At 37.5% G+C, this 21,285-nt stretch overlaps 1 protein-coding gene across 3 annotated transcripts in view; it reads left to right on the top strand.

The window, feature by feature from the left end:
* The window catches only part of BMP2K (BMP2 inducible kinase), a 143,873-nt gene that overhangs the window by 89,705 nt on the left and 32,883 nt on the right, over positions 1 to 21,285 (top strand). For all 3 annotated transcript variants that reach the window (XM_045284001.1, XM_004703217.2, XM_045284002.1), the window contains 4 exons: positions 1,726 to 1,824; positions 2,323 to 2,504; positions 5,062 to 5,219; positions 15,637 to 15,747. In XM_045284001.1, coding sequence (XP_045139936.1) covers positions 1,726 to 1,824; positions 2,323 to 2,504; positions 5,062 to 5,219; positions 15,637 to 15,747 — 550 coding nt within the window. The remainder of the gene's footprint in view (positions 1 to 1,725; positions 1,825 to 2,322; positions 2,505 to 5,061; positions 5,220 to 15,636; positions 15,748 to 21,285) is intronic.

The following is a 21,285-nucleotide window of genomic DNA, read 5'->3' as shown; positions in this document are numbered from 1 at the left end:
TGTGTTTATCGGCCAGGCTCGCACAATAAACTATCTCACAGGGCTTTTCCAAAAGGAAGTAGCGATGTCATGGACTTTTGTTTTCATTTTCATCCTTTTGCCTGGGTTGGTAGAGGGGGAACTAGAGTTGAGAAGGATATAGAGAAAAATGAAAATAAGTTCTATTTTGTCCTTTGCTTCATCTGAACCCACCAATTTTCAGTTTCACTCAACTATTTCAATATAACCACTGCAGTCTCCATCTCTTTATCATTTACTGCTCCTGCTTCAAAGATGGCTCATCATTTTTAGCTGAAAGGGTGGGGGTGGGGCCAGTAAGGAAAATTGACCAAACTCTCTCTTCTGTTAATGCTACACATGCTCTATCTGCATAGTCCTATCCAGTCTCCTTTGGTGAGAGCATCAGAGAATTAGGTAGGCGAGAGTCTCAGAGACTTAGGTAAAAGAGTGATTTTAAAAAGTTTCAGTCCACTACAATAGCCCTCAAAGCAAGTACAGTGTCCATGATGGGCAAACATTTCCTTGCCTTTTTCTCACCATGCAGTTTTTAATTTTCTTAAAGTTTCTTCCTAATAAGCCCTTTGGATCAACCTGTGCCCTTTGAGAAAATCTGTCAATACTGTGCCTTTAGAGTCCTAGTAAGAAGGCTCTTAGCTTTCTGACTTGACCTTTCTGCCTTGAACTTAACTGGCCTGGCAGATCCCCTCAAAAGCCACTGTCTGGTTGAATCTTTTTCTGAGGGCACCCTACCGAGTCTAAGACTGAGCAAACTTGTGTGCAGTCCATTGGCTAATGGAATAAACTCACATTGTATAACCTGAACAGCATTAGCAATACTTTTTGGCTCGTCCTTGGGTTTTTGTTTTTCCTTTTTTAAAGATAATTTTATTGGGGGCTCTTATAACACAATCCATACATCGATTATATCAAACATTTGTACGTAAGTTGCCACCATGATTTTCTAAACATTATATTTTATTTGAGCTGTTGGTATGGGCTCCTCTTTTTACTCTCCCTCCTTCCCCTCCCACCCCATAAATTATAAATTATTATCTTCATATCTTACACCGACTGCTGTCTCCCTTCCCCCACGGTTTCTTTGCCCTCCTCTTCTCCACCTTCTCCCTACCCTCCTGAAACCACTACTTCCATTTCTGTCCTGTGGGGTTTATCTGATCTGGATTCTGTGTGTCCTGACCTCTTATCTATACTTGTCTGCGTGCTCCGGCCGAGCCTGCAGTGTAAGGCAGAATTATCACCTGTGTGTTTTTGAGCCAATTATTTATGAGCATCCTTATGAGTATCTCCTTCCTTTGATCCTGACTCATAGGCCTAAAGTGGAAAGTACCTTATGTCTGGAAAATACCAATGAAGAAAAGACATAGATGGGTGTGAGATATACTGTACAGATGATTGTCACTTTTGGGATGTTTATGAACTAGGAAAGGATGAGTTTAGGTTTCTCCCAAATAGCCTTAAACTATGCTGAAGCACTTTAAAATGAGTATCTTTCTGGGCTGCCTTGATAATTTTGAAACCAGTACCAGTAAGCATTTATGTCACAATCACTTTCACTGACTATTCTAAGCTATTTTACACTGGTGTGTCAACTACTGATTTCTCAAATCATTGTTATGGTAATATCAATGGAACTTAGAAACAAAAGACTCTCTACCACAGAAGCCTGAGAGATGTAGATGGATCTGTTTATTTTTGTCCCTACAGTATCAACATGCAGTGCAGCAGCAACAGATCCTTCAACAACAGTTTTTAATGCATTCGATGTATCAGCAGCAACCCACGGCATCACAATACTCTACAATGGTAAGTGGATAGTTGTTTGAGAGATATGTTCGTATACATTGAAGTGTTTGAATGAATTGCATGTGTTACTATTCAGTTTTGTTAATTGATGCATTTAGTCAAAACCACTCATGTATTTTTTAAGCCTCCTTAAATTTGGCTGGACTACAGAACCTAAATTTGGTACATTATAATTGGCTCATAACAGATGGGAAATTATACGCTACCCTTGATCTTTTGACATTGCATCTTCGATTCAGTATACGTACATCTACTGAACGAGAAGATAGGAAGGAAAGAAACCCTGAAGAAAATGAGTGATTTTAAGCTGTTCTATTGTCTTTCTCTTAAAGTATTTAAATCCCGTCCAATTAGCTTAGCTTCATAACTTAAAATAGATTCTTTTTTCTTGCTGTGCTTTTTCAGTAGCAGAGCTGCTCCTTCATATATCACTTGTTTTTCAGGTTGCTTGTGTGGCGTTGAGCACTCTTTTTTGTAACATGGCATTTTTTGTTTCAGATGCAGCAGTATCAGCAAACCTTGCAGCAACAGATGCTAGCTCAGCATCAGCAGCCTCAACAGCCAGCATCTCCGGAATATCTGACTTCCCCTCAAGAGTTCTCACCAGCCCTGGTCTCCTACCCGTCATCACTTCCAGCTCAGGTTGGAACCATTATGGACTCCTCTTACAGTGCCAATAGGCAAGTATTTTTCCAATGACCGCAAATGGAATTTTTAAAAACTCATTTCATTGGGCTCTCATGCAGCTCTTATCACAATCCATACATCCCTTCATTGTGTCACACATTTATACATTTGTTTCCATCATCATTTTCAAAACACTGTCTTTCTACTTGAGCCCTGGTATCAGCGCCTCATTTTTCCCCCTCCCTTCCCGACCCTCCCTTCCTCCCGAACCCTTAAAAATTTATAAATTGTTATTATTTTTTCATGTCTTAGACTGACCCATGTCTCCCTTCACCCACTTTTCTGTTGTCCGTCCCTCAGGGAGGGGGTTATATGTAGATCTTTGTGATCAGTTTCCCTTTCTCCCCTCACCTTCCCCTTTCCCTCCTGGCATCGCTACTCGGCCCTGAGAGGTTTATCTGTCCTGGATTCCCTGTGTTTCCATCTCTTATCTGTACCGGTATACATGCTCTGGTCTAGTTGGATCTGTAAGGTAGACTTGGGATCATGATAGTGGGGGGAAAGAAGCATTAAAGAACTAGAGGAAAGATGTATGTTTCATTGGTGCTATACTATAAACTGATTGGATCATCTCTTCCTTGTGACCCTTCTGTAAGGGGGTGTCCAAGATGGGCTTTGGGTCTTTACTCTGCACTCCCCTTCATTTACATTGATGTGATTTTTTGTTGTGGGTCTGCAAAGAGAATTATTGTGGAAGTGGAGCGTGGAACGGGCTTGTTAAGTGGCTCCTGCTGTAAATTAAAGAGAGCCCATCTTCCTGCAGGATCAACTCTTCCTCTTCATTCTTTCTTCTGGTTTTTATGTTTTTCCATCCTTCCATTCCCCTCAGTTAATTCTGCTAACCGCTACTTGAAAATAAGACTCAGAGACATCTATAGCAGCATTTAGGGCTAAGAAAAATTATTGGCTTCAGTGTTATTGTATTCTTTGTAATTTCAATAGAAACAAACCTTAATCAGCTACTTTGCTAGTTCTGAAAAAAAATCCTATTATGCAACTTAAAATAACAACTCTGAGGGAGAAAGATGATGCTTCCTACTCCTGTAAAGAGTCAGTCTCAGATACCCACAGCATCAGTTAGATGGGGGTGGTGGGGTGCGTGTGCTTGTGTGTGTGTATGTATGTGTGTGTGTGTATGGTTAAGGTGAGTTGGAATCAACTCGATGGTACTGTTTTTATTTGTTCTCTTTCAGCAGGCTTCCAGATCCACAGCAGGAAATAAATGATGGCGTTTTGGTTACTAGAACTCTAAATCAATTCTCATACAATACTATTTCAGGACTTGAAACATCAGCTGGATAAAAGATATGACTAAGGATAAAGTTGTGACTAAGATGTGGGCAGACTACTATTTTGACAAAGGAATAATTTATCTGGTTTACTGTAGCACTAGTGATCCAAGAGGGAGACAGGAAGGTTGCTACAATATCTTTTATGATCTGTTCTTAGAAGTTATACACTTATATCCCTGCCACATTTGATTTATTAGCAATGAGGCACTAGATCTAACCCTCTTTCAAGCACATGGGAATTCGGTCTTAACTTTTGCAAGAAATAATGTCAAAAAACTTGAAGTTGGTTGCATAGCAGTTACTCGTTGGGCTGTGATTCTGCAAAGCAAGCAGCTTGAAACCACAGCCACTCTGCAGGAGAAAGACGTAGCTTTCTACTCCTGTGAAGAGTTACAGTCTCAGAAACTTACAGAGGCAATTCTACCCTGTCCTATAGGGTCTCTATGAGTTGTCATTGGCTTGATGGCCAATAGCATAGTCTACAGCATAGTTTATAGCATACAGTCTGACAAGAAGAATATATCATGTCATTCTAGGGACAGGAAATGGTGGATTTTCCTGCTTTGAGGGCTCAGAAAGTTCAAAAAGGCTCATTGGCAAGCACAAGGGAAATGCTCATCTGTTTATCTCTCTGAGTTTCACCCAGTCTGATTTTTGGCTCAAGACCTCTGAACCAGTGGTCCTAAGCTCTGGATTATACTTAAGGACTGAAAATTGTTTAGATCACAGAAAATAACCCTTATCTAACGCTATGTAATTCATAAATCAATCCTAACAGTTTACCTTTTGGAACTTTTCCTCCAACTCTTTGAGCCCTCTCATATGAGACCTTTTTAGTTAATAGTGATTTTGCCATGTTCGTGGTGATAATAATATCTAATACGGTTTATTTTGCCTCAGGTACGGTTTTCTTTATGCTTTCCATGGACTAACTCATTTAATTATCTTAGTAACTCTAGGAGGTGGTGATCCTTAACTACCATTGAGTTGACCCAAACTCAGCGAATGAAGTACGTTCTGTTATTCTTACTTTCAGATGAGGGGATTGAGGCAGAGAGAGGTTAAAGAACTTGCCCATATTCCTTGTGGAAGTGCTGGTATTCAAATTCAGAGTGATTTCTCCCTAAAGCCAGTGCTGTTATCTGCTATCTTCACCATATGGGGGGAAAAAAAGGGTGGTTTTCTAATCATTTATAATGTATGAACTAGAGCAGTAAGTTTTCTTAACTCTAATGTATCTCCCCTCTTATTACTGTAGATCAGTTGGTGATAAAGAAGCAGTTACAAATTTTACAAATCTGAAGAACATCAGCAACCCACCTGATATGTCAGGGTGGAACCCTTTTGGAGAGGATAATTTCTCCAAGTTAACAGAAGAGGAACTCTTGGACAGAGAATTTGACCTTCTGAGATCAAGTAAGGGACACTTGAAGGCTTATTTTGCTTCACAGTAGAGTAACAACTCTATAAATATTCTGCAAGGCCAAAGAACTGCTTTGAGATGGTGTTTGGAAATTCTTTTTTGCATTTGAGGGCAAAATTCAGGTCACTGTCTTTTATACATACTATTAAACTGTGTGGTGTGCATTGGGAATCAATTGCTTGGTGTAGTAGCTAATAACCCTAAGATTGCTGATAGTATGGCAACTATCCTAACACTTAAATATTGCCTATCTATGAATGTCCAATTCAGAGTACCTCCAGAATAATGGAAATGATTAATGCTCAAATAAAGGGAAACAACAGTATCTTCTTGCCTACCTAGTCACTTTGTAGCTCCGCTTTCTTGCACACTCAGTGGAAGATAATGTGGGTCTGAGATGCCCTTTGAAAATGCTTGAAAGAAAACCTAAGCTCCTACATTATGTTAATGTTTGTCATTCCCTTTGATGAATGGCCACGTACAAGGGCTGCTTTGATGTCCTGACATGGCAAAGGTTAAATAAATTCTTTTCCACTTTGAATCAGATATCTCAATGTTTTTACTTGCAATCATTGCTTTTTCTTAAGTTACCTAATATTAATATATATGTCAAGTTTTACCGTATACATACTTTAAAAAGCTTATTTTTGGAAGAAGGCTGCAAAGTAGCATAAATATGACTTCTACAATACGCAGATAATGTTCAGGTACTGGAGACGTGGATGCATATGTATGGGAAGAGGTGTGGATTCTCCCAGGCTCTCTTTTTCCAGGTGGTAAGAAGATCTTAGTAGTCCCAGGTTTACGGTTTCTAGTTTATATTTTATTTCTTGCCAGTATGAGACCATTTCTTCTTAAAATGCTTTGTTCCAAATTGGTATATATTTTATTTAAAATTTATGCCTTCCCCAAATTCACGGATCAGTAGTTGTTAGGAATTTGAGTTTGTATTTTACATATTGGTTATATGATCAAAAAAACTAAATTGATGATTAATTCCAGATATAAAAATGAGTTCTGGACCTTTAATAAAGATTTGTTATCTTTGGTAGAACTAGTTTACATCTGATTATTAAAAGAAAAAAATTTAAAACCACAACTCTTTTTGTGTAGTGCTTTTTTCTAGAACTTGTGTGTGTTCCCCAAAGCAAAAAAAAAAAAATTTTTTTTTAACGGAAAAAAGTATCTATTTTGTGGGACATGATACAGACAATTGAGAGATGATTTATAGGATTACTTAAAAATCAAAGGAGAATTAGGATATTTATTTTTATGTATTCTGATCAGAGTAATAACTAAGGTTTGTAGTAAATCAGTATTTTCTCCATGGGTAATTGATTACTTAGTCTTTAAAAATATTAACTTATGAAATAGATGAATATTCTCTTGTACCTTGAAAAGTGTATTCTCATGAAAATGTTATTCTAAGTTCCTTAAGCTTTTTTTTTTTTTTTTTTTAGTTCCTTAAGCTTTGTAATGACATCCACTTGCTTTTTTACCTGGCATAGGCTTGAATAGCAGATATATATATTTATTCACAAAAGTTGGGATAAGAATATAAACCTTTTCACCAGTCATTTACTTTCAAATTTGAATGTCAGATAACAATTATGTGTAACTTGTGTGCATACATGTGTATGCCAGGAGGATTCAGTTTGCATTCCAGTTGTTAATCACGGACAGTGTTAAATTCCCAGTGAAAGTGCGGGGACAGCTTTTTCTGACGGTCACCTTTGGAGCAACTTCAAGCATTTGGAACACTGACTAGATGGTCCTGGGAAGCAGGAATTGTGATCCCTGGCATGTCACTAGGCTGTAATCTTGCCACAATCACTGCGCCATGACATCTTACTTCCTCATCTGTACAGTGGGCGTGCATGGTCATGCCTGCTTCACAGAATTGTCAAGAAAATCAAATAAAACTTGGTCTAGGAGGGGATTGTTTGCTTCTGTAACAGACTGCTGACCTTCAACCAACATTTTTAACTTTATTTATTTACTTAATGAGGTTTTCCAATTGCAATTTAGGGATTTTTCTGGACACTTTGGTAGCAGAAAAGACAGGTGGCGGCAGGGAAAGAAAGGAAAAAAATGTCCTTTTCCTGGTATAATTGAAAGTCATGAGCATGGAGTTGAAAAAGGTCAATACCTTGTATATAAGTTATAAAGAAATCAAGGCTATGTAGAATTTAGGATAGAAAGATTATTTCCCAAAGTTTTGCTTAACTTGTCATTTAGTCACCTGAAATACCAATAAGGTATTTAATATTTGATCTGCTTGATAGGGTCTAAATTGCACTGATGGACAAAATACTTCTAGAACCTTGACATCTCAATAAAAGACTGTGCAAAAAAACCTGATGGTTGGCTCTTACTGGTTGGTTCCTTTCTCCCTCACAATTTATATTTCCAAATGAATAAACTGTTGTATTTGAGATTCAAGTAGAATATTTGTACCTTTTATATCACCGTAGATATTTATCAGCAGTTCCCCAAAGTTCTTTCTACGAGAGTTGATGTAGTGCTTTCCCATGGAGAAACTGAGTACCTTCATACGTGATTTGTAGAGTACAGGCATTGCCTTTGCTTTGATTGTTCAGAGTGCATTGCCATTCAGCTTTTAATATCTACATGGTTTTATATTTTAAATAATGAAGAAAATATGTTGGCTAGGAAATCTTGCATGTTTTTCAGAAGCTATTTGAAATACCATAATAGAATTACAAAATAGTATACATTGGTGACAAATACTTTTTTTTTTTTTTTGAGGGGTGACATATAAGCAATTGCTTAATTTTGTGTACCAGGGGGCAAAGAGGCTCAGTGTAGCACAAAAACTGGAATATTTTTTCTTGCTTTGGTTTTCATTGTAATTGAAATTATTATTTATGATGACTAGTTTTTTTAACCTCTTACTATTTAAGTCCAAAACACAAAATGAAGATTAAGCACTAGTAAGAAAATTTATCTTGATACTTTTAAAATTGTAAACTTGTTTTTTCAATATATTTTTTATTATTAAAAAACAATTTTATTGGGGTTCTTATAAAGTCTCTTATCACAATCCATACATCAGTTGTATGAAGTATATTTGTACATATGTTGCTGTCATTATACTTTTTCAGTATTTTGTACCCAAACTTCTAGATTAATATGTAAACTTTCTGAGAGATAATTGTTATATCATTTAATGCATTAAACATGGATTAGAACTAAGTATATGCTTTGAAAACATTTTAAATTTGCATTTGCCAAATGGTTGTATAGCTTTTTACATTAATTAAAAGCAGCCCTTGCTAATTAATTATATTTTGATTGTGGCAAGTGGATTTATTTATTGATTGATCATTTTTGTTTAAAATTCCATCAAAATAACAAAGAGGAAGATAGAAAAAACTAAGGACTACGGCTGCCTTATATACTCTATTGAAGGTCTTCAGTGTTATTTTGTTTCCTGAAATCCCCAAAATGAAATAGATGTCAGCCCGTCTCTATAATTAAAGTCATGGTAAAACAGATAATACAGGCCTATTACTGTTTCTTCATTACAGAATAATAACTTCAAATATATTAGTACTTGAAAAATATTACACAAGGACTACACTTTCAACCTTTATTTATGAGCATTTTGTTATGCATACAATAATCCATATAAGCTGCCAAATTGATTTTTTACTTTAAAATTTAAGAAGTATTTAAAATTTTCTGATGGTAACTATGGAGTATAGTTTGATCCTAGGAGTTTTAAACCCTGTATTTTTCCCATCTGTATCAATTAAAAGTCTTGAAAAAATTTTGCCCTATTCAACACAGTCCCTTTGACAAAACAGGAGGAGGTAAGTTTCTTATATTGGACTAACTAAACTCATAAAGAAAACCAATTATGTGAAAATAGTATTTAAATATATTTTAGGGATAACTTTATTTTGAGAAATAGTTCCTTCATTAGTTTTTTTTTTTAATAATTAAATCATTTTATTGGGGGCTTGTACAACTCATCATAATCCACATATACATCCATGGTGTCAAACACTTGTATATTTGTTTCCCTCATCATTCTCAAAACATTTGCCTTCTACTTGAGCCCTTCGTGTCAGCTCCTCATTTTCCTCCTCCCTCCCCGCTCCCCTCTCCCCCATGAACCCTTGATAATTTATAAATTATTATTATTTTGTCATATCTTGCACTGACCTCTTCCTTCACCCAGTTCTCCACTGTCCATCCCCCAGGGAGGAGGTTATATGTAGATCCTTGTAATCTTTTCCCCCTTTCTCCTTTACACACACCCCCCACCCCCCATTATCACCACTCTCACCACTGGTCCTGAGGGGGTTCATCTGTCCTGGATTCCCTGTGTTTCCAGTTCCTATCTGTACCAGTGTACATCCTCTGGTCCAGCCGGATTTGTAAAGTAATAGAAAATTGATAATGTCAAGGGTTAATATATGTTTTATAGTATTTTGTTCTCGAACCCAGATTATCATGGAAAATCTATGGCATTTTTAAGACCTCCATTGAACCTTGGTTGTATGATTTGAACAACAATGAACATGATTCTTAGTGTCTGTATTCTTGTTTTGAAATACTGAAGAACATAGAATAGTGTCTCCCATATTTTATGTTCTGGGGGGGTCTCTATCAAAAATATTTTTGTACTTACAATAATGGCATAGTGCTGTTTATACAGTTACAATAGGTTTACTATAGATAGATGGAGATAATACACCAGTGCTGAGGATTTAATGAAACTTTGTGATAACTTCAGACTTGTATACGTTGAGAACCATTGTTTACAGTAGTGGAAACGTGTAGAACATATTAAAAATGCAGAATCTCCCACCAGATTCACAAGGCTATTGATATGACAGTGAAAGCCCAAAATCCATTTGTAGGGTCCACACATGGACTAAACCTCTGGTGGACCCTTGCTGACCATAGTTGAGTGATTTGAATAACCTTGCTATCAGACTGAGAGTGGGTTAATTATGGCAAATGTAATGTCTTTTCACTGTATTTCCCGTTTGACCCATTTTAAAGTTGAGCAGCTTTTAGTGTTGGGGGGTTTTTTTTGATGGAGGTTTTTCTGTGTTTTATTTAGTCATTGTTGTTTGTTTCTTCTCTCTGTGTGCTCTATAGTGGTAATTGATATATACAGGCACATCTGTAGACTTAAGATCTATGGAGACTGTGACTGGATTGATAATTGCCTAGAAGCATGGCAGGGAAGGATGGGGGAAACGGGGAGCTAACAATAATTAGAAAGGAAATCTTCTAAAATAGATTGTGGCTGTGATTGTCCAAATCTTAATATGATTGAACAATTACGTTGTATAATGTGTGAAGTATATGCCAATAAAACTATTTTTTAAATGCAGAATTCCAAGCCTCTACGCCAGATAATTTGCTTCACTAGGTGTAATAGCCCAGTAGCCATATTTTATATAGGCGTGTTGGCACTTATGATGTAGGTGCTTAGGGAAAGAACTGTGGGCCTAATTCAGACCTAAGCCAGAACCAGCTAATGGTGATTCCAACTAATGGTTCTCAAGTATGTGAGTGTGTGGTCTATAGGGTTTTCAGTGCTTGCTTATTTTGTAAGTAGTTCACCAGGCCCTTCTGCGATCCCTCTGGGTGGATTTGAGCTACCAACTTTCCAGTTAGCAGGTATGTGTTGACTGTTCATATCACCCAAGGACTTCAATTCAGACTGAAATATCTACATATTCTTACTTAATTGAAAAGACTCAGGGTTTTAGGATATTGATGAATGTGCCTATTACTCTGAATAGAAGAGAGGAAAGACAGTCTTTTGCTTTCTCCCTCTACATATCTCACCATTTGAACACTGGGCTTTGGGAAATGGATAATGGATTAGGGTAAGTCAGCACTCTGATATGAGGAATAACCTCCGGTTTCACAGTTAATACCCTAAAGTGCATTCAGAGCCTAATAGAGTATGTGACCATAGGTAGGTGTATTCTCTCTTGACAGTGGATCTCTGACCTCTTATTAAGGTTGGACTATAGCTAACCAATTATACTTTTAGGAGACTTCTTTGTAGATATTTTCCGTTCTATAATTTCACACTTAAGACTAACCGCTACTAGTTGACTCTGACTCATAGCAACCCTAAAGGACAGGGTAGGACTTCCCCTGTGGGTTTCGGAGACTGTCACTCTTTACAGGAGTAGCAAGTTTCAACTTTCTCCTTTGGAGCACCTGGTGGTTTCAAACTGCTGACCTTGCAGGTCGCAGCCCAGCACATAACCATTGCATTACCAGTCATGAGTAGCTGTTGAAAAAGAAAGCACTAAAATTTAAGTTTTCAAAAAATGCATAATGATAATTTGTTACTGTTACGGAGTTCCTAAATTAAGTATTATTTAAATAAAATACTACCTAAATAACTTTCATTGTTCTCTATTGTCATATTTTTAAAAAATACTTAAGTTTTGGAAGTTGTATAGTTGATTCAGTGACTCAACATCAGTGCCTCAGCAATATAGTATTTAACATTTGAATAAAATAAGTAGAATTTTAAATAACTCAAAAGTTTTAAGTAGATAACATTGTCTGAGCCATAAAAACAATGAATTAATATGTACACCTACATGTTAAATTTGTGTATATAAAATGTATGTAGTATATGTCTTTAGCCATACTTAAATACAGCCATGAGTCTCATATTGTCTGTTGGCACAGGGTTATGAAATCTGGACCAGGTGACTAGAATATAGCAGATGTAACCAGAAGCACACAATACAAATTGCAACATGTAACACGTGTATGCGGGGGTACCCCCCAAAACCCTAGAAAACTCTGCTGGGTGGAGTGGAGTATGCATTTTGTAGTACGCATTTTCCCCACTAAGAAAGAACCTAGCTACTGGCTCTGAGTAGTTAGTGCATTGCCTGGGAAGGTTCTCTCTGGTCACAGTGAATTTTTTTCGTAAAACCAGTTTCACACCTTATTTTTTGTGATGGCTGAAGAGAACAGTGTGTGGTTGTGAAATTTTGTTTCCTGCTTGGGGAAAATGCCGCAGAAACTGTCGTGAGGTTGAACACAGCTTACCAGGACAGCGTTATGGGAAACCTAAGTGTATGAGTGGTTTTCTTATTTCAAAAAGGTGAAATGTTGATTGATGACAAAACTTGTTCAGGACATCTGTTAACTTCCCGAATGGACGAAAATGTTGACAAAATGTGTGCACCTGTGCTCGAAGACTTACAGCAGGACCTTTGAAGAGATGGGGAAGTTATCTGGACTGTCTTAAGCCTCCGTTCAGCAAATTTTAGTGGAAGATTCGGGCATGAGATGGCTTGCTGCGAAATTTGTGCCTAGGGTTTTGACCAGGAAAAGGAGCTTCGAGTAGAAACATGCTGTGCTTTGAAGGAACAGCTCTGAAGCAACCCAGGCTTTTTTTTCAAGGTCATTACTGATGAGGTGACATGGTGTTAGTCTTAACAACCCTGAACGCAATCATTCAAGCCAGCAGAAGACACCATCGTCACCTTGTCCCGCCCACCCCCCAAAAGCTCGTCAAGTTCAATCAAAGATCAAGATGATGTTCATTTCTTTTTTTGGATGTGAGGGGGATAGTGCATTTGCAGTTTGCTCCACCAGGTCAGACTTAATCAGGCTTTCTATTTAGAGGTTCTTCAAGGATTGGGTAATAGTGTGTGACAAAAAGGGCCCTGATTTGTGGCAGACGGGACTGGTTTTGCCACCATGACAATGCATCTGTTCACGCTGCTATGTCAGTGTGCCAGTTTTTGGCAAAAAACAGCATGCCACTCTTGCCCCACACACCTGAATTGCCTCACCTTGCTCCTTACAACTTCTTTTTGTTTCAGCAAATGCAGAGTAACATGAAAGGAAAGTGATTTGACCACATAGAAGATGTGAAGAAACAAAACGAGGGAGATGCTTTTAGTCATCTAAACAGGAATTTGAAAAATGTTTCCAAGAATGGACTTGCAGATTTGACAAATGTATTAAGTGTACTTTGAAGGTGAATTGGTTATTTCGTAAAAAATATCTAAACGTGTTTTTTTTTGGGGTGGGGGGATTCCAGTTTATTTTGAGGTATCCCTTCGCATCTCCTATGTTTTGCAAATCAAAAGTGATTGTACTGCAGGCATATAACGGTTCATTGTTGCTAGCTGCCCTCTAGTCTGTTCCCACTCTGAGCGATTCTGTGTACAACAGAAACACTGCCTTGTCTTGTGGCATCCTCACAATTGTTATGTTTGAGCCCATTGTTCATGGCACAGTGTTCATCTTTATCATTGAGGATCTGTACATATGTACAGAGTGGAACATTACATATATAAACTGTAATATATGTGTCTTGCTAGTCATAATCAACACCTATGTTACTGGCTTATATATGTACTATACTGTACTTTCTATTTTCACGTGCAATCTATCTGTTAATAAAAATAAATTAATAGCACAATACAAATAAATAACAAGTTTACTGTGTAACAATGTGCACTTCCAACTCTTAGGCACAGGTAGTAGGCACAGGTGTCTCATGTCTTGAAGGTTGTAGCATTATGTCTCTGTTTAATTTTCTTTTGTAAAAATACTACCATGAAATGCATCATGGTTCCCAAGTGAGCTCAATGCTAGTGAAAGGAGCAGCAAAGAATTGATATTGATCGGAAGTGAAACACAAGGCTATCAAAGAAAGGTGGGAGATCAGTAAATGCTCTATTGTTTGTGATTTAGGCATGTTTTCACATGTCCTATCACATAGCATCCTCTTTTAGAGTGTATTGTGGATGTCTGTCATGCTTTGTCGGCCCCTGGACTAGCAGCATCTATATCACTTGGGAGGTTGCTAAAAAGCAAAACCAGAAGACCCGTCGTACTCTTGTCAGAGTCTGCATTTTTCAAAGTTCCCAGGTGATTGGCATCCTATTAAAGTTTGACAACCACTGTCTTAGGAGGTGCTGCTTCAACGGTGGACTTTTTCTTGAAGCGAGGTTAGGAGTCATTTTTTAAAAGAATTGGAATTGTCTGTGGACTTCCCTCTTCACCCTTCCTTCAACTTAGCAATTCTTGAGTGCAATTGCAACCAGCATAGTTTATTGGTAGAAACCATAAATGTGAGTTACCCTAAATATGGAGGGTGCCTACTTGCTGTAAATGTCATATGCTCAATTGCTGACCTAAAGTGTGAAATTTTGAACCCACGTGGAAGTACTGTGGAAGAAAAGGTCTGGAGATCCGTTTCTGTTAAAATTCTAGCCAGGACAACTCAGTGGAGCAGTTGTACTCTAACACATGGAGGTAACATGAGTTGGGCGCAGTTCACTGATAACAACAACAACAACAAATACTAGTTAACATCCCTGAATACTGCCAATGGTTCATGTGCTCCAGTGGTAATCAAAAGGTTGGCGGTGCCAGTCCCCTGACGATCTACTTCTGACCTTCAGGAGCAAAGTTCTTCTCTTGACCTACACGGAGTTGCCGTATGATACGACTCAAGGAACAGCTGGGAAAAGATGATCATTCCTAGGGAACTGAGATACATCAACTGTGCTTTCAATGCACCAAGCCTGTCCCTGCCTTAGACCTTTGCTCTGGCTCTTCTTCCTGAAGGGTTCTCCAGTCATCCACTCACTCACATTCCTCACACCTGTTTTCAGGCCTCGCCTCTTAAATATCGGAACCACTCTTGTTTATTAGCGTAAGCAGTACTTCTTTTATCTTCCTACCTTGCATTACATTTTGTTGTATAGCTGTGTATGTTTCTTCTAGCATATAAGCTCCATGAGAGGAGGGGGCCTTGCTGTTTTGTTAGATGTTACATCCATGTGCCTACAACAGTACCTACCACGACCTAAGTGATCAAATGTTTGAGTGAATCTACACTGTCATTCATGTTTTTAATCTAGTAGAGAAATGTTTGTTTTGTGTGCGTGTTAATGGTGGGATAATTACAAATTAACAGAAAAATGAACAAATTTAATGAATTACTTTCATTGCTACTGTTAAATAGGATTTGCCTACCTCATGGATTATTGATCATTTTGTAACATTTCACATTTCTGTATACATTTCTGTGGAAAAAATCTGGCAACTACAGCTGTCAGCTGGTTTTGAGTTCTGTACTAGTATGCTAATGCTACCAGTTGAGGGCAAACGGTTATGTCAAAGGACCAGACTGAGCACTTACTGGGTTAATTTCAGTTATTCAGCACTGAGGTTACATTGTTCAATTTTCTTGGGTAGCAACAAATATGCTACTTCAGTTTAATATTTAACAGTATTAAACACAGGGCTGCCCCCACAAAGTTATATTTTGTGTTTAATTTTTGCTTTTGCTTATACTGTCACATTAAGAACTTAAGACCATTTTGTTTTTATTTTACTTTTTGTTTCATCTTATTTTTGCAGACAGGCTCGAGGCAAGTGCATCCTCTGATAAGAATGTAGACCCACTTTCGTCTCCACATAACCACCCTCCAGAAGACCCCTTGGGCTCTGTTCCTCTCATTTCTCACTCAGGCAAGTCACATATGTCACGTCACCGCCACCGTTTTTGTGTTGAGATAACACAAAAAACGAGCAACAGCGACAAAATCCACATTAATATTAAGCCAAAATAAGAACACGGTGCTTACAGAAAGTTGTATTAACCGTTAGCCAACCTAGTTTCCCTAATGTTGCTCTTTCCATTGAATTATTATTCGATTGTGCCATTGCTAGCATAGAAAAGGCTAATTTTAAAAGAAACATAAGTGTTTCCTTTCATCTTTATTGATGTTTTTAAACATGTCCCTGTGGCTCACTTTTAGATATTTACAATACATTTTCAAATGAATCCTTCATTTCCTTAGTGTGGACATACTTCTTGTAGCTTCATTTTAAAAATGTCTTTAAAATCATAAGCAGTTGTATATTTTGTTACATTTTGTTTAACATTTTTACATCCTTGTGATTTGAATTCCAATTCTGTTTTCAAATATTGGTAATATATGCTAATTAAAAAATTTTTCATTCCCAGTTAACACTGTTGCAGTTTATAGGATGAAGTAGGATCCCACTTTGGCCTTAGATGAATTTTTGTGTTGCATTGTTAACACAGTGTTCGTATAATGATTAAGTTATGAGAAGAAAAATACTAGAAATATCCAGTAGTCATTTAGCATACCAGGATAAGCCAAAAAGGATTGCCACAAAACAATAGAAACTTTCAGTAAACGAAAGTTGAAAACTGTGAAGCATTTGTTTTTTTGACACACCCTTCATGTAGGCCTTCATACTTATGACAGCTGTGCTTCTCTTTCTCTAGCCCTCCTGGAGTATATCCGTTTACACCATGGCATCCTCAGTTGTTTCAACCTGTGCCCCTAGTTTAGATGTTCTTTGAGCTTTGGCAACAGAGAGAAGGTTGAAGGGCAAGATCAGGGCAGTGAAGTTGATGGAAGAAAGCTTCCCCATTAAATTCTCATCAAACAGCCCTTGAAAGCAGGTGCATTTTCACAATGGAAAACAATTCATGGCACAACTTTCTAACCCCATCCCGCCCCCCAACTGATGAAGTTTCAATTTTCTGGACCCTTCTTCATAAGAAGCCCTGTGTCTGTCAGGAAAATCTATCTAGATTATTTTAGCCTCTTTGGAATCTCAAAAACATTAATAGCCCTAACCTACTGAATTGACTTCTCTCACTTGCACTTAACTGACCCAGCAGATCCCCTTGAAACAGTAATGGGGTCAGATTTTGTGACTTAATAGAAAATGTGCTCTTATAAAAGAACGCTCCTGGCACAGGGGTTTAAGTATTCATCTGAGCAGAAAGATCAGCAGTTTGAATCCACAGGCTCTCCATGGGAGAACACTATGGCACTCTGCATGCATCAATAAAGATGTATAGCTGTGGAAGCCCTACGGGAAGTTCTCCTCTGTCCTTTAAGATCACTGTGAGTCAGAATCAATTCCATGGAAAAGTATCTGTTTTTTCAAGTACCATGTACTTAAGTCTTCTTTAATCGTTCAATTACCAGCTGAGAAGAAGCTCTGTGCACCATCATCTATAAAAGGAGCTAGTAATCGTATGTAGACTGCATCACTCAAAAAAAACAATGTCAAAAGCCCCGTGAAGAGTGCTTGGCACACAGTAGTTCCTCCGACACGCGGAAGGTTGTCTGTTTGCGTATGGAGAATGCTGTGACATTTGAGACCTCAGCTATCTTCAAGGCATCACGCTTTTAGACTAATGATAAGTTTACTAAATTCTTGGGTTTTCTCTCCTCACTTTTATGGGGAACTTCCAATTCTTAAATTTTAAAAAAAATTTTAAAATATGGTTATACGTACTGTCTTTGATTACAGCTTTTGCTCTTGCTTTTACAGATTAAATAGGTGGGGGAGTTGTAATATTTTAGCTACTTCTTTATTGAATATCCTTATACATGAACATTTGAAACATAACAATCCATACATAAATTGTATCAAGCCCATTTGTACATATTGATGGTGTTATAAACTGGTAACAACTTCCTGGGAAGCAGTTTTCACAATAATAAGTTTGCTCTTTCTCTTCTGTTCTATACATGGGAACTTACCCTAAGAAAATAATACAAAATTTAGAGAAAACATGTAGCTACAAAATTTTTCAATACGTTATTTATCAGAAGCACAAAATTAAAAGCATCCTGAAATCCAATGTTAGAGTAATGACTGTGTAAGCTATGGCCTATTTTAAAGATGACATTTATTGCAGCGATTAAAACATGATAGTAATGAATATATGGCAATGTACAAAATTGTCTGTTGTAACTGAATTAAAAATGTATAATGAAAAGATATGGCCATATTATAACACTTGAATATTGAAAAATGCTCATAACTTAATCATTATACGAGCACAACTACTATTTGAAGTTTAATCTATTTGCTTTCATTTTTCCTGTGGGTTTGAGTTTTATACTTGTTAAATATAATGTATGTAGCACTTGAAATCTTTTCCTTTGCTTTTAGCACCAGGTTTTCATAGCTTGTGTAATACTGAGTGTCCAACTGGGAACCCTGGTGGCCCAGTGGTTAAGTGCTTGGCTGCTAACTGAAAGGCCTGGGGTTCAGACCTACTAGTCGCTCCACAGGAAAAGGATGTGGTAGTCTGCTTTTATAAAGATTTACAGCCCCGGAAAAACCCTATAGGACAGCTCTACACTGCCTTGTGGGGTCTGTATGGGAGTCCAGAAGAGAGAGTTGCTTTCATTCTGTTGAAATTGGGAAAGAAGGAAAGGTTCATGGAAATCAACTATGGACATTATGTGAGCCTTGAGAAATGAGCACCTGCATGAACTTGTAGGAAAGATAGAGGAAGCCATTCAGAGCAGACTAGCAGTATGTTCTGGGAGTCCAGGCATTTGAGGATGGTAGTATTGAACAGGAGAGCTGGGCAGTGGCCAAGATGAAAAGGAAATGAGGTGGAGTGGGTTATGATCAAAGGACTTTAAACCAGAGAGAAATCTGATGTAGATAAGCATTACCCTGCAAGCACTGTGGACTGAACTGGAAGACGGGTGTGGAGGACAGTGCCCAAGAAAACATACACTTTAAAAGGAAATTGAGAACAAGTGGTTAGAAACCTTTATAGCTGTTTGAGAGATGATTAGCTTATGTTAGTATAAAACTAAAAAGATGGGCCTCGAATCTCATCTCTCTTTTTTTCCTATCAGATTTTAATTGTTGATATTTTTAAAAAGCAGTTCTAGATTTAGAGAAAAATTGTATTCAAAGTAAGAGTTCCCCATAGTCCACTTGCCCCATGGGTACTGTTTCAGCTGTTATTAACATTTTGCATCATTGTGGTAAGTTGTTAGTTGATAAACTGATATTGGTATATTATTATTAACTAACATCTACACTTTATATTAGGGCTGGGCTCTCAGTGCTTTACAGTCATACAGGTTTTGACAAATACATAATGCCATGAGCCTACCACTGTAGTATCCTGCAGAATAGTTTCACTACCTTGAAAATGTTATGTAAACCACCTATTATTTCATTTTTAGAATGATTTTTATGTTACTCATTTTTGTAAAAGTGTTGGTCTTTATGAGTTGGAAATTCAAAACAAAAATTAGAAGGACACAGATGAAGAAAATACAGATAAAGAAGTAGTGATTAGGAGACTGTTACCACAGACTCCACTCTTGAAATGAGGGCTTGAGTTATCTTATGGAAGCAGGATCTATAGAACTGATTAACTCCATAGAAGGAGGGTACCGGGGAATCCTCGGGGAAAGAGAGAAACCTCAGATGATTATCCTTTGTAGGTCTGACTGAAAAGTCTATTCTTCCTGAAAGGGAAATAAGAGGGCTAGTCTAGGGGAGTGTGTTCCATTTGAGATAGGTTGAGTCTGAGTTGTCTGTCGGGGCATTGGGATCTAGTTAGTAAGCATTTAGACCCACGGGCTGACATTTGAGAGAGAAATAATGACCAACCAGAGAATGAGTGAGGGTCTTCTGTCCTTAATTTTGGGTTCCACACACTACCATTATCTTTAGAGGTAAAAAAATAAACTTTTAACCTGATATATTTTATTTTTTTGTCTCACTAGTAGTTGTTTAACCCCGATCTGCTGTAGTCAACAGGCTTGCTCTCTAGTTTGGACACACAGGTTTGTTTTTCTGATGTATCTGGTGGGCTTAGTTTACAGTAACACTTTGAGATGTGTATACAGATTAATTGGAAAATATATTATTTTGTTAGACTGTGTCTAAAAGGAATCAAATCTAGTGTGTCCTCTTATTTCTCAACATACTTTAATTGCAAAATTCAATTATATAGTTATCCATTTTTACAAAACCAAGTAGTCAAATCAAGAATCTGTTCGATGTTGTATGAAAATATAATGTCTATCTCATGTTAGTATTTTCACGATCCTAAAATTATATTTGACTTTTATATTAGGTAGGAAATCTATTGTCAGTAAATCAGAAAGGCCATTATCTTTGGGGTTTAGAGCTTTGGGATCCCATCTTACTCTGTTGAAGCATATTAACCATGTGCTATTGAGTGTTACCAAACTCTCTGGAGAATTTCTTTCCCTTCCATTGAGGATAATACTAGCTGCTGGATGAGGTTATTGGAAGGATTAAATGAGAGATTGTTACACAAAGCATGTCTTGTTGCTGAGTTGATTCTCACTCGCAACAACTTTATCGGCAAAGTTTAGCTGCCCAATAGCATTTCCAAAGCTGTCACCTTTACAGAAGTGACTGCCAGATCTTTCTCCTTCCAACTAGTAGGTAGGTTTGAACCCCTGATTTTTGGGTTAGCAGCTGAGCACTTAGTTGCTGAGCTATAGAGCACCTCATGGAGAGCACACACATCCCCAATTCTTGTTTGTTATCCTTGCTGCTGTTTTTGTTAGCATTATTAATTGTATTTAACTTCCAAAATCTTAATGTTGAGGTATGGCAGCTGTTGTCCAGACTAAAGTAATATAAAGTTTTAATAAGAATAAGCTAATACCCTCTAAACTTCAGAAAGAAACCTATAATGAAGCATAAAGCTGTATAATAGTACCATTCCTACTTTTATTAAAAGCATTAACTACCAGGGTTCATCACAATGTTGGGTGTTTAGGTCAGTTTCAACTCATAGCAACCCTGTGTACAGCGGTTTGGAACACTGCTTGGTCCCACACTATCCTTATAATTTTTGCTTAAGCCCACTGCTCCAGCTGCTGTGGCAAACATCTTATTGGGGGCCTTCCTCTTTTATTGCTGCCTTTCTACTTCACTACGCATGATGCCCTTTTCCAAGGACTGCACTTTCCTGATTACATGTCCAAAGTGTGTGAGATGAGGTCTTGCCATTCCCACTTAATCAGGAGCGTTTTAATTCTTCCAAGGCAGGATTGTCTATTCTTCTGGCAGTCCATAATACTTTCAATATTCTTCATTTGTAACTGTGTTAGACAGGATTCTCTAGAGAGATAAAACCAAATTGCTGATAATTTAATATATTTATTTATAAAGATAAGTAGATATATAACAAGGAATGAACTGTTAAATCATATACAG

This window comes from Echinops telfairi, unplaced genomic scaffold (genome assembly GCF_000313985.2).
Source record: "Echinops telfairi isolate 266 unplaced genomic scaffold, ASM31398v2 ScPeMD7_7468;HRSCAF=8506_0, whole genome shotgun sequence".
Classification (NCBI taxonomy): Eukaryota; Metazoa; Chordata; class Mammalia; order Afrosoricida; family Tenrecidae; genus Echinops; species Echinops telfairi.
This window is presented reverse-complemented; position numbering and strand designations above follow the sequence as displayed.